At 41.4% G+C, this 13687-nt stretch overlaps 1 protein-coding gene across 2 annotated transcripts in view; it reads right to left on the bottom strand.

The window, feature by feature from the left end:
• Hwt (SH2 domain-containing adapter heavyweight) overlaps positions 1-13687 on the bottom strand; it is a 121595-nt gene that overhangs the window by 4113 nt on the left and 103795 nt on the right. For both annotated transcript variants that reach the window (XM_083095908.1, XM_083095909.1), the window contains 2 exons: positions 10147-11072; positions 8337-9918 (listed from right to left, as the gene is read on the bottom strand). In XM_083095908.1, the coding sequence (XP_082952034.1) occupies positions 8337-9918; positions 10147-11072 (2508 nt within the window). The remainder of the gene's footprint in view (positions 1-8336; positions 9919-10146; positions 11073-13687) is intronic.

Here is a 13687-nt window from a genome sequence, read left to right as displayed (position 1 = left end):
CTACTCTGTCATAAAGTATTTATTCTAATTCAATTTTTTACAGTCGTGAACTTTTTCCTGTTAGAATATTAATGCGCCGAGAGCTCTTCGTAGACAATAATGATCAATGAAGGACACTTCGCAAGAAAGCGCCCCTGAATACAGTGGTAGGGCGCTAATTTCATTTGTTGGCGCAATCTCTTAGCGGTTGACTTCTCGGACGCGGTACATGATGCAGGTACAATAAAATTGCTCTGACAGGTGTAACGTCGAGTTAGCCTCTTTTGCTGCTTAATGTGTCCAGAGGGTCGAAGTGCTCTCGTCTGACGCGTATGCAGATATATAGGATACTTCAGTAGAACCGGGTAAATTAAAAGCGAAGCATCTAGAGTTATATACGGAATTATTTGACATTGAACAATTTCAACGAATTGTGAAAAAAACAAAAAATAAAAATATAATTTTAATTCACAATTCTATTTTTATGAACATTTTATTCAAATTTTACATGTTATAATATATTTACATGTTATAATTACATGTTATAATATATTTGTATAATATAAGAAATTAAATGCATCTGACAAGTAATTATTTCTGACAAACTTTTATTTAAGAAAAAGACAATTTCTCAAAAATTTCTCATGTAACTTGCGACAGAGAAGTTGTTTGCTTCTGGAACATCCTGTACACGCACATCAAATTACGGCGAAAGGAAGGCCCACAAGACCGTGGCTATCTCTCACGCGCCATTTCTATTCAATTCCTCTTTGCGAAACACAGGTTTCGGGAATGGTTAAACATTAACAGCGGCGAACGGCTAGCGTTACTCGACGAGATTGCGTGCGTCTGTATTATTAAATTCAATCTGGCGATCGGCCGAGCAGATTTATGTTTCTCTCCTTTTCCCTGAGACGGCAGTGTAAACGGTTCTTCCTCTCATCTTCTTTGTCTTTGCCAAAATCTTTCTCCCGCCCGTTCTTCGTATATCACCCAACCTACAGGTTTATCTCTCGTCCTGACACTCGTATCCTTATTCTCTTCCTCAGACTGTTTTAATATCCGTCTCTGACGGAGATGTGTCTCAATCAATTTCTTCGTGGATTTTCCGACTGTCGCGCATTCCCACGGGAAATGGGGAGACGTCGAGACGTGTCTCTATACTGGATCGTAGACACGAGTCGAGTAAACTCCTCCGCTGTGATCATCATATATGAATTCGTAGCAACGCTTGTTTGCATTAAGACCTTGCTCATTCCCTTGTGTGAGCTTTGGAGAGGGATGTTTTGAAGCGTCGTGCAGGGAAAGCAGAGCGGTGGTTGTGCGAGCGGCGATAGAGAGTCGGAGAAGAGAAATAGCGTGTGGACCCGAAAGAAGGCGAAAAATATTCCTTCGACAGGAGACACGCAAGAGGCGTCACCGCAGACACATCTCCGGGGAAATTCGTGGTCACGAACGAAGCTCTGAACTGAAGGGGACGGGGGACGCACGGGAAATCTCTGGCTTTCGTCGCGAAACGCGCGTCGTATCGTCACGGAACTTTTAATTTCCCACAAAAATCAGGACATATTGACGACGCGTTCCGCCGGATGTCGAAGAGTCGGGACGGTTTCTTGAGATGACTCCGGGAAGTCGAGCAATCCCCGCACCAGCGATTCGTATTTATTGCCGGGCAAAGGAGATGGAGGGTGGAACCTGCCCGTAGAGATTTACGACACCGGTGAATTTACGGCCTCGGGGAGCCGACGTGTCAAACGCGTCTGGAAAAGAGTCAATGGCGATTCCATTGAGTGGCAAGACGCTATTAAATAGAAGATGACACCTTATGACGGAGCAACCACTGTCGTTGATACGAACGATGTGACTTTTACGAGGAGAACTTTGTAAATTTTAAAAGAGCGAAAAGAGACGTATTGGAAGTGAACGGAGTGAAATGGACGAGTCGTAAAAATCAATCACGTTACAATTCGCGACGCCTTCATTTTATAAACGCAAAAATATTCACGTCGAAATTCTGAAACTTTTAGAACTCTCGCGCATGAATTGACCGTAGATGGAGGAGATCTCGAGAGCTGCCGAGTCACGATGATTTCGCAATCTTGAAGGCTCGCTACGTCTCTAGCTTATATCGCATCGTTACGGGGCAGCTCCGTTCTCCCCCAAAGAAATTTCGCAATGGTGCCGAAATTCCCGAACAACAGATGTGAGATGCCGTTGTCTGGATAGGCTTCGAAGATATCCGCCGACAGATGTTGCAGTTACACGCCCTTGAGCTCTTCTATCCCTCCGTCGACAGGCCCTTATCGACGCGGTGGCAAACACTTCGAACCTGCTCGGAATGGTTGATACATCCGCGATCCTCATGAAATATGAAGTACAATAGACGCATATCAGACGTTTCCATTGGACGATTTCGTACAATTTGTCCGAGGATTATCGACATTTCGGTCTACGCTACTGGCCCCATAACATTCATTATTTATGAAACTTGCTCCGATACATTCATTTTTTACCTACTAGCATTAAGAAACAAGTTGTTAACCAAACTAGTTAATAATGGACAATTTCATATATTTATGATACTAAAATCGTTCACCAAGTATTTAATACTAATTATTTTATATTATTATTTAAATGATATTTAATTTATTATAAAATTAAAATAATTAAATTTTTAATTATATATATATAAATTAAACTCGCAAGAATAAATGATTTAATATTATCATAAATGATTTAATTTAATCACTGTTTCGTCGAGCTTAATTATTAAGTATCGTTGTAATGTGCTAGTAGAAAATCCCAGATATGGTCAGACGAATAGCAGTTTTCACCGTAGTGGCATTTTGGATCGGTACCAAATGGATAAGAGAGAGCGCAGACAGTCGTGAGGTGCTGCTATGGTGATATGAAGCAAACAGTACGTGGCTAGATTTTTTAAGAATTCAGGATAAAACTGCGTTTACTTCGTCGTCGGGACTCCGTCTTCGTATGAAGTTTAATGTACCTTACAAGCGTTGTCGCCTATATTCATGACAAAATACTTTCGCGGACTGAGAATTTAAAAACAGAATACACAGGGATATATATGCAACTTGCAAGCTTTTTTAAGATTCACGAGCTGTAAAAACTCGTCGAGAACAGAGATGGCTCTTAAAAACTTATTTTCGTAAAAAGCAGGAAAATTAGAGTTTGTTGAATTTCTACAACGTTTTAATCTTGCTTCGTTAGAAAGCACAGTATGCTGCAACTGAAATAATTGCAATTATTCAATTTTGCATAATTACGTAAATGAAATAATAATACGTATAATTCAAGCATACAGTGTCCCTCCATTCTTGTTTAACGAACTATAAAAATTCTAATTACGTCGTTATGTCCACAAGACTAATTCGAATCTATTTTTCTGGAACTTGATAATATAACAGCTTTAAAACAAAATCTTCAAACGCAACCACTCGCGTAATAATTTGGCTAACTACCAAGTGACCGCGTATACGATGTTGACTAAACCGTACGTGATTTGTGTCTATGAAGAGGTACATATAACGAAATTGCGGATTCTTCTATGCTGGGGACAAAGTAAACAGGACAGTTTACGACAAAATTTGGGGCCATGGCAAATTATCGAATGGAAAAATGCAATGGTGGAATCATAGATATCTGCTTTACAACTCACATGCAGTACTTATATATAAATGAAGTTCATTCTGATAGAATCAAACGTATTTTAGAATAACTGCAGGAAAATAAAATGAAAAAAGTATATTCTTCATTATGAGAAAATTCTTCTAAGAATACGATTTCAAAAATATGTTTTATAATTCAATTTTATATAACTAAATCAGATGTGTTTTCTTCGAAATATCACATCTTTTTCTTCTTTATTTCTTTTCTTTTCCAGCATTTATCTTTGAGCGACAAAAATAATCAGTCTCTAACAAATACATATGTATTTGTATAATATAGTAATAAAACCTTTTAAAGTAGATCGCAGAGAATGTAACGAAAAACAGAAATTCTGATGTAAGTTACATTCAAACAGAAATTCTGATGTAAGTTTCATTCAACTTCAGTCGTAAACAACCGGAAAGAATTATTTAATCTGTATGTGTGTGTGTATGTGTGTGTACTCTTCTTCTCTAGTTAGCCAAATCTTTCTTCGTATAGTTTACCGAAGTGAACTGAGCCAGATACACGCCGCGTCGATGCACTTTTTGCCTCTCTCCTCCCTTTTCTGCTCGTTAACGATCGCCATCAGCTAGAAAGTTCACGTTGCCAGCCACTAAAAATGGCCTACGGACGAGACAAATGTACTCGTCGAGATTGCGAGTGTAAATTTTTTCAACATCGAGGATCATAAATGTCTGACGTAATATCCGTACGTGACTCGTACTAACGTTGAAATATTCATCATTGAGATACGTGAGCGAAAATCACGATGCAGCTATCGCATTTTTACTCGATTTTCCACAAGGCAACGTCTACCTTCTTTATATTCGATCTGTGTTTCGGCAGATTTGATAATACCATTTTACGAAAGAGTTCGTTTCGACGATGACGTTTAAAAGAGATCGAAAAGGGGACAATTCAAACTTATCGCAAGTAGGGCGTAATATTTCCAATACTTTCAATACGCTCATCTGCTATCTTCCTAGTGACACGTACTCGTATACATCGACGAACAGTGTACATGCACATGAACCCATCGTGTGAGAAGTGGAATAAAGCCGTTGGCTTTATGTGTTTCATCCTCCATTCTCATCTCTAGTACATTGTGAACCGGCACAAGCCAATGGCTTTTATCTAAGAGCACAATACGCGAACTGTTTTCCTTCCGGTGATTGGCTACCCGTCGACGTTACCGAAACATAAAAAAGATGCAGCGAAGGAAAAATCAACTTATTGTTAGATTCGTTTCTAGTCGGTACGTTATCCATCATCTTCAAAAAAGTAGATGAAGACATTCCACACTCAGACTTGAAAAAGAGAATTTATGAGACTTGAAAGTAGAATATTTAATAATTTTATAAATTAAAATAAACAATTTTATTATTTTAAGATAATTATTAAAGGAAAGAAAAATAAGAGACACAATTGTTTAATTACTAAAAAATGAATGAGCTTGTTAATTAAATGGTCATGCATATTACAACGGTTAATAACATTAGTAGACAAAAAAATGTCTATTTGTAGAAAGAAGTTTAAAAATTGTATCATCTCATCGATCAAGATGACTTATCGTGATCGATAACCTGTTCACATCTACGAACCAATAAGACGATCTACGCGCGATAATAGAAAGCGAAGAAACAGATCGATCACTTCCCACTGACGAACCCCCGATCCCCAAAAAAGTAATTGTCAACAACTGGACGCAAAAGAAGTATATCTTTGAGGAAATCTGGTTCTGATCACGTGCTAACGCGCTCTACATCTCATTGCCTTACGTCGCCCTTTTTCTCGGCTCCCTCTTCAAAAGGTAATTTACGAATCCAAACTGGTCGACATCCATCAACCGGAAAAAGTATTACAGATCTCGATCTCTCACACTCGTAGCTGATTGCCGAATAGAAATGCGAGATATATTATTGTCTAGAGGAGAATACGTCCTGCATCATTTACGAATTACATATTACAGAATTTTTACAATGATTTACAATTAAATAACATTTTAATTCCGCAAATTTACTCATGCATGATTCTGTATTCATTAAAGTTGAAAAAAGTTTCTCGGCGTACGAATGCAACATTTTATGATTACACGTTGCGAGTTAGTTTTATTCGTTTATTTATTGTTGTTATTAAAATTCGCGTAGAACTGTCCGGGAATCTCGCGCACACGAGAGTTTTTATTGTCTCTTTTATACATTCAGCGACGAAAAATGCATCATCGCGTGAAATATTCGGTCAATCGCGATTGAAATAGTTCGTGCATATACATACATAGATATATGAGTACGCAATGCGACAATTGCATTTTCGTTATCTGGCAAACGGAAACGACCGGCTCGACATTCGTACATGTATGTATACGTGTCGTTCACATATTCGCCCGCGCGTTGATTAAACTTCGTGTAGGCGACGGCTATTTATTCATATTTTCGACGTACGTGATAGTTGCTCCAAGAATGGTTGTAACTGAGTGACGTGACTGGGCTTTTATCAGGAGGATCGAATGCATCGTACGCTTCATTCTCGATTCGTTTCACATTGCGTTTCAACGAACGTGTTTTGCCGGATAAATATACATACTCGTGTTAAACAAACAATGAGGAGCTTTGATTCTACAAGAGATCAAGTTATCTTATACAGTGTAATCTGCGTTTTATTTGGTTTAAAATGTTTTAAAAATTTTTAAACATCTCAAGTATTTTTCATAATGGTGCAGGAAAAATTAATAATAATTTGTCCCGTGATCGCAATGGCGCGACGAAGCTTGCAAAGTGATAATCGTCGCGCATTAAATCACTCGGGCAGCGACGCTAAAGCGAGTCGTGCTTTAGAGCCCGGGGCCATAATTGATTAAATAAATCCGCGTCGGCGTATCTCACGATGCAGGGAATCACTCGCCGGTACGCGCCGTACATTTTCCCCGGACAGAAAAAAGGAACAGTTTCTAAGGACCCATAACTTTTAGCAAAACGGATTTACCGGGCATTTCGTGCCGTTATTGACATTCGAGAGACCGACGATAAAAATAGTTGCTTGTTTTCCTCTCCCTCTCCCTCTCTCTCTCTCTTTCTCTCTTCCTCATCTTTCTCTCTCTCTGCCTCTCTCTGTCGCCCACGTTACCATATCGCTTCTCTCTTCTATCTCAACCCAGCAGGTCCATACATCAGTGCACGTGAACCCAAGCCTAACCTTCGTGTACTGTAGCATTTACCCTCCCCTTCATTTACCCCTGCAGGTCGGCCCCACAACTCTCGGCCGTAGGCGCGAGTGCTTGTTCTCGAAGCTCTTGCATTAGAGCTTTCGCAATTTGGAAACTCGGAGGGTAAACGACGCGCGTTCAAAGTCCCATCAGGATGGACGATGGAGCTTCGGGGGATAACTGGAGGGGGTGCCTGATGTGGCAGCAGCGGTGGCTTAATCACCCGACTAATTCCGAACGTTTCGCGGTGCATTGCATGGCTCGCATCGGGCCAAATTCACTCGCTAGCGATAAATTATTGATGTCGTATAACTCATATTATTAATGCGATTTAAATTACATCGTTGCTCGCTACTTCGATACCACTTGATAGATTACACACTTGCTATGCATAAGCAATTTCTGTTCGTTCGCTAATATAGCTATTATAGCTTAGTCATTGAATAAATCTAACTATATATTTTCCTACAACGGTTTTATCATGATTTAGTATGCCACTTAGCACGTATTTAGTTAAATTATATTTTATATTATTAATATTGTGCAGTATGTAAACAGTATATTATTATATGATATGTAATAATATAAATGCATCCTATAGTAATTTTTTTTATATATCTTTCTTCAAAAAATAAATAATGATATCAACATATGTCTGTCAAAAAGGCATGTATTTGTAGTAAATATAATCGCTGGGAACAGCTAAGTGAAGCTTAACGATGTTAGCTGTTGTCTAGAAGGTACATAACGATCAGCATTAAATTACGGTAGTCCCTGCGGCCCTGATGAGTACTCAGTTTACCTCGATGTGCCGAAAGTACGGTTTTTATCGCTTTAATGACTAGACGCTCGATTAGAAGAAAGATAAACCTGGATTCCCCTTCCGGAGACTAGCTTCCATTTACGGTAATTATTATTGAAAAAAATTTTGATGTAAAAATCGATTTGTTCGAAAAAAAATGTTTATCTGGCGTATTTATACAGGGTGTATCTGAAATGATGTACTAAACTTTAGGAGCGTATTCTAGAAGTCAAAATAAGACTTTTTTCTTATGAACATGGGTCCACAAATGAACCCCCCTCCGAGCTAAAATTCGAAAATGTGTGAAATTGACCAAACACCCGCAACGCAAATTTATTTATTTCTCAAGAGAGGGTGATACGTCAAAACCAAGGTCAAATAATAAGGCAATCCATAATACAGCCAATTTTCAATTTTTTCCTCAAACTTTAAGGGCCTCTAGCTCGGAGGGGGGTTCATTTGCGGACCCATGTTCATAGGAAGAAAAGTCTTATTTTGACCTCTAGAATACGCTCCTAAAGTTTAGTGCATCATTTCAGATACACCTTGTATATGTGTGACTCAAAATACCGAAAAATATAATCGCCATTTATACTCATATTTATAACATTTGCTAAGATTTGCTAAAATTGTCATTAATAAGAATACGATGTAAAATGCGATACACCAATGAAAACTCACCAAATAAAGGAGGTGGTTCTACGTCGCGCACTGAAAGGCTTGACGACGCTTGAGATGCGCTGGATTCGATACTCTGAGTACATCTGAGGCGCTTTCTGAGTTTCGGCATGTCGAAAGGCAGATCCCTCAAGTCCACACTGGTTGCGCTTCCGGATGTAGTAGCGTCCTGTTGCATTAGCAGTCGTCTCCTACGAAGCTTTGGCATGTCGAAGGGCAAATCCGATAGTTCTGGCTCGTTGTCGACAAGATTGATATTGTCTAGCTGCGGCTTCAACAAGTGAAAGCCGAAAGGCTTGCATTTGATACCCGCGCGGGATTCAATAGAAATACCGCTATCTGATCCTTGGATTTCCGCGTCGCCCGACGACGACGACTGTAGTGCCAGATTAATAAGATTTTTATTCTGCGGTGTTCGCCGCTTCTTGAAGGATGTGTCCATGGGCGAGGTGACCGCGTTCGTATTAGCCGCGTTTGTGTTGTTACCCGCGGTGACGTTGTTCTCCGTGATGATGTTCTCCTCAGGTGAGGCCTTCTGCGAATTATTGTTGCGATTGTTATCGGAAGTCTCCGAGGCCGGTTCTTGCGACGACTTGTCGGAGATCGGCGAAAGAATATGTAACTTGGTGGCGTGATGGGTCAGAAAACCCGACAACGACGGTTGATGTTGGTGATGGTAACAGTTACTGCCTCCGCTATCCGAGCTGTGGGAACTCAAAGATCTCGTGCTGTGCCGACTATCGGAACTACTGGTCGACCGGTTGCCTTCGCTAGTACTACTCCTGATGGACTCCATGCTGCCACCGCTACTGCTGGTTGCCATACTCTCAGTACTAGAGTAGCCGACTCGGCGTCGCGATGTGCGCAGCTTGAATTCCAAGAGACCGGCGTCTCGTCGTGCTGGTCGCGCGAGATCGCCCTCTGCCTCGTGAGGCCTACCCTTGAATTCCATTATCGGTCTGCTCTCGCGAATCAGACTACGCGGTCGTTGTCGCTCTTCCCGAGGCCTATCTTTAAACTCCAGAATAAGCTCCTTGTCGAATCGACGACCCTGCGAAGAGTCGATGTTCTCCTGAACGAAGGTCTTCGGCCGACTCTTGATCTCGAGAATGCTGCCCTCGCTGCTCTGTGGCGAGTCCTTGACGCGCAACGACTTCACCGGCAGCCTCATGTCCTTCAAGCGTGGATGATCAGGCTGCGACGGGAGATTCGGCGCGCTACGAATGTTCAGCAGCAGGTGATCTCGATTTCCGTGAAATTTCGCAGGTAAAGGCGCGGTTGATGGTGGCGATGGTGTATAATCGCGCGCGGGTAATCTCGGCGACCCCGTTTTTTCATCGCTCGAATTGATTTGGAGGGACTCGATATCCTGGGACAGAGTGGATATATTGTCTGATTGCTGCTGTTGTTGTTGCTGCTGTAAGCGGCTCGGAATCGGTTTTGGGCGGAGAAGTACAACTTTACGTCGATGGTCCTTGCTTGATTGCGACTGACCGGTGTAAGGAAGTGGTTGCACATGTTGCTGTTTCGACGTGTCTGTCGATGAACTTGTTCTGCTAGTCAGCGCAGCACTGCCGCTCCGTACCTACATTATTTAAATTTAATTTTCCATAAATATATATAAATACGACATACTTATATATGTTGAATAAAGTGAGTTTGGTGTAATATAATGCTTAAAGAAAGAAAAATGAACGAATGACAGAAGGATTTTTAAGTACAACTTTTACAAAGGCATTTATAATTTAATATAAAACTTGAAAATATAATTCGAGATATTTTAATAATAGCTCAAGTTTTAAGGCGCATGTACCTGAGAGTGTAGTACCGCATGATTGGTTATGCGATCGAGATCGTCGAGATCATCGTCGGATCGATTGACCTTGCAATCGAAGGCCGTTTCGTAGAGATGGCGTTGCCTGGCCATTCCTTCCTCGTCCTCGTCCTCGAGCTCCACGTCCTCTTCCTCCTCCTCCTCTCCCTCGTCCTCACCGTCCACGTCGTCCTCGTCCTCGACGAGTATCGGCTGCGGATCTATCCTCCGTGTACGTCGTAGTTTGCGCACCTGATGCCGCGTCACTTGCGGCTGCCGTCGTTCTAGCTCATCCTCCTCCTCCTCGGGCGATGCGACGCACGTGCAAACGGTGGCGGGCAAATCATGGCTCAGCAGTCTATGAGGTGGCATGAGGGTGTGATCCCACTCGGTAATGATACACGACGAGAGGATCTCGCCTCTGGCTGGGACAGCATGCTCGCTCCCCGACGTGGGGCTCACCAGATCCTGGCTCCGATAGTGCGGCGGAGGCGGCGGCGGTGGCGGCGGCTGCTGTTGTTGCTGATAATGCCGTGGTTGCGACGAATAAGAACCGCCATCACCCGCTACCGAGTTCCTCTTCGGTATACCGGGTGTACGCGAACGTTCGCCCGGTACATCGAGACTGACACTTTTCCGGTACTTGTTCGGCTGTGACTTGGACAGTTGCTCCGGTACCTTGAAGAGATCACCGTAGTAATACGGCGACGGATGACGAACTGGTTGGCTGGATTCGGTCGGGGATTGATCAGTGAGGTGTACTAGAGCGACGCAATCAACAAGCAGGCCGTCGGTCGACGTTAAAGTATCCCTATCCGCCGACTGGGCACGAGTCGAAGAGGAAGCGTAGACGCTATTCTTTCGTTTTCTGACACTAAGCCGCCCCTCTTCGTCGTCCTCGCAAGATGAACCGGATGCTGACGGATCTAAAAAAATTGATCAAGAAATCGTGGAATGCTAACATTGGCATAATTATTGAGACTTCTTATTAAGAAAGATATGCTAATAATTTTTATGTTATATGTAAAAATATTTTAGCTTTAAACTATCAAATCTTATCACGTGACAGGCCGTAAGCACAGAATCCAGAAGATTTACGCGTAAAAAGATGTTCTGACCATACAAAGCTCACTTTCGCAGAGACGAGAAGCCCGAAAACGGTGCAAAATTTTCATAATCGTTTTGTTGTAGGGGAAGGAACCTGGGTCGTCGAAGAATAAGAACGAAAAAGCTTACGAGGAAAGCAAAATTGCCTTGAAATGGCAGCCTCGTCTCCTTAAAAATCACTTCCTCCGTCCGTGGGATATTACCGTAATGGTTCCTGGTCTTCTTGCTTGACATGTTCTATCCTTCTTCACCCTCGCGACCAACCACCCCTTTCATCCTCTTCGTATTCGTCGACTCGTTCAAGCATCGTCTAATGCCTCTTTAGGCTTTACGATCGTGTCATGGCCATTCGCGAGAGCAAAGAAGATGGGGAGAAGGAGAGATCGAACAAGTGGAGGAAGCGCGAAATTACACCGACACCCGGTACATTATATAAGCAGTGTACACACGCAGAATAGACGAAAGGACTGAAGATAATGGGCGCATTATGCTCGACCGGAGAGGGTCCTATCGAAATCCTTCCTTGTTCCCTCCCTTCGGAAGAGGAACGTGGCACGCCGTAAACCATGTTGGTTGCTGCTTTTGACAGGGACCGTCGCGAATATATGAACAAACTTGCCGAATGGGAGAAAAAAATGATTACCGAAAATCGCTCTGGTTCGTCGCGTCATCCAGCTAACGCTGTTCAGCCAGACACAAAGGCCCGCATATCAGGATGCGGATATCGATCGTCCGGAATGCAATGGACAGTCTTTTGTCGCGGGGTAATTTGTTTTCGATCGATCTCCATATGAAATATATGAGTAATTACGCCGAACACACGTACACAGCGTAATTATTTAATGATACATATTACGCTTTGAGCATTTATCTTGTCATCTAACGCATTAAACTTTATTAATATATTCAGAGTTATTTAACAAAGGCTCGGCTATCAATTTCGCCCATTCGACATTATTTTCTACATCAAAGATATTACATTGCTATAGTACAGTAGGTATTTTGCAATTGCCAGACATGAGTATACGACATGTATTAATTATATCTTAATAAATTGGAGTTTGTTTCTTCTTCACCAACATATTTTAATGTAAAATTATGTACGCGCAAATAATTTAACAATTGTCAAGTTATATAAGATTATACAACTTAAATCATTGAATTAAAAAACATGAATAACTCTAAAAGAATTCACAATTTCGATAGAATGCGCGCAATCCTTTACGATAAAACTGGTAGATAAAATCAGTATAGAATCGATCACGCGGCAGGATATCCTCAATTTCCGGCGCATTTCTCTATCGCGCGAGGGCTTAAACTTCATTCTCTACGGTTAAATACAAAGGAGCTGCGCTGAGGGAGTCGCGAAGCGCGAAATGGGGAATTAATTCCTGGACAATGAATCCGAGAAATTATCACATGGCTCGGCCGACGTGAAAGGGGGACGAATTGTGATTTCTCTTTTCACCTTCTTCTCTGAATTCGCGGCACATCTTGTCAGCGAATGACAAACGACGAAGAAACTCCGAATACCGAGGCTGCGGAAGAAATGGTCCTTGCGAAACCAGACGTTGTCTACGTATTCAAACTTTCACAAAGGAGCAGAATCGCAGGAGGCAACTGATGACCCACCCTCGCCGCAGGAATATAAAACGGGAGCGAAGATCTATTACTTTCTTTCTTTACAGTTGCAGCTACTTTTCCAACATTGTTCGATGAAACTTTTTATTATTTAACTTTTAAACATTTAAGAAAATGTAACAATGCACGCAGGAAATTAAAGGGCACGATCTATAAACTTAGTAATAAGGACACGATAGATTCCTAGTGGAATTTGAAAAAGAAATACTACGAGAAAACGCAATATTGCATCATCCACGCGCATTTCATGTAATATCACGATAAATCTATGTCGGAAAAGGTATGTCGAGGGGAACACGATTCTTTGAAAACAAAAAATAAAAAGAAGAAGAAGACTTCGCGTGGGAGTGAATAAAATCATGAATATGCATTTGCATCTGTTTCGTACAATTCGGAAAAGATGTAAGATTAAAACTCCGAGAGAGCAATATATTAAAAGATTGCAAAAAGCAAAGAAACGATCTTTACTTGCTCGGTGTCAATATTTGAAGCAATTTAAAAATGAAAAATATAAGTCAAACATAAAAGTGTCTCCGTATCTCTATCTTAAAATATCGAGATTTCTTTGTGTTTTTGTGTGCGCGAAAACACGGAAAAAATTACATTTGTTCAAGATTAATCTGTGGTGAGATAAGCATTGCTCGCTCGTCGAATTTGATTATTCACTTGCAAGCGAAAAACATTGCAATCAATACTATGGTTGCCCATCGAATACACGCACGTAACACAAATATAAAGGAATGCTATGCATTGGCACGTCGCCAAATCGTAACGATATTGATTACCGATCAAT

The sequence above is a fragment of the Camponotus vicinus genome, unplaced genomic scaffold (assembly GCF_025532165.1).
Source record: "Camponotus vicinus isolate PSW18456_S1 unplaced genomic scaffold, iyCamVici1.0 SCAF_4, whole genome shotgun sequence".
Classification (NCBI taxonomy): domain Eukaryota; kingdom Metazoa; phylum Arthropoda; class Insecta; order Hymenoptera; family Formicidae; genus Camponotus; species Camponotus vicinus.
Note: the sequence above shows the minus strand (reverse complement) of the source record. Positions and strands in the feature narration are given on the sequence as shown.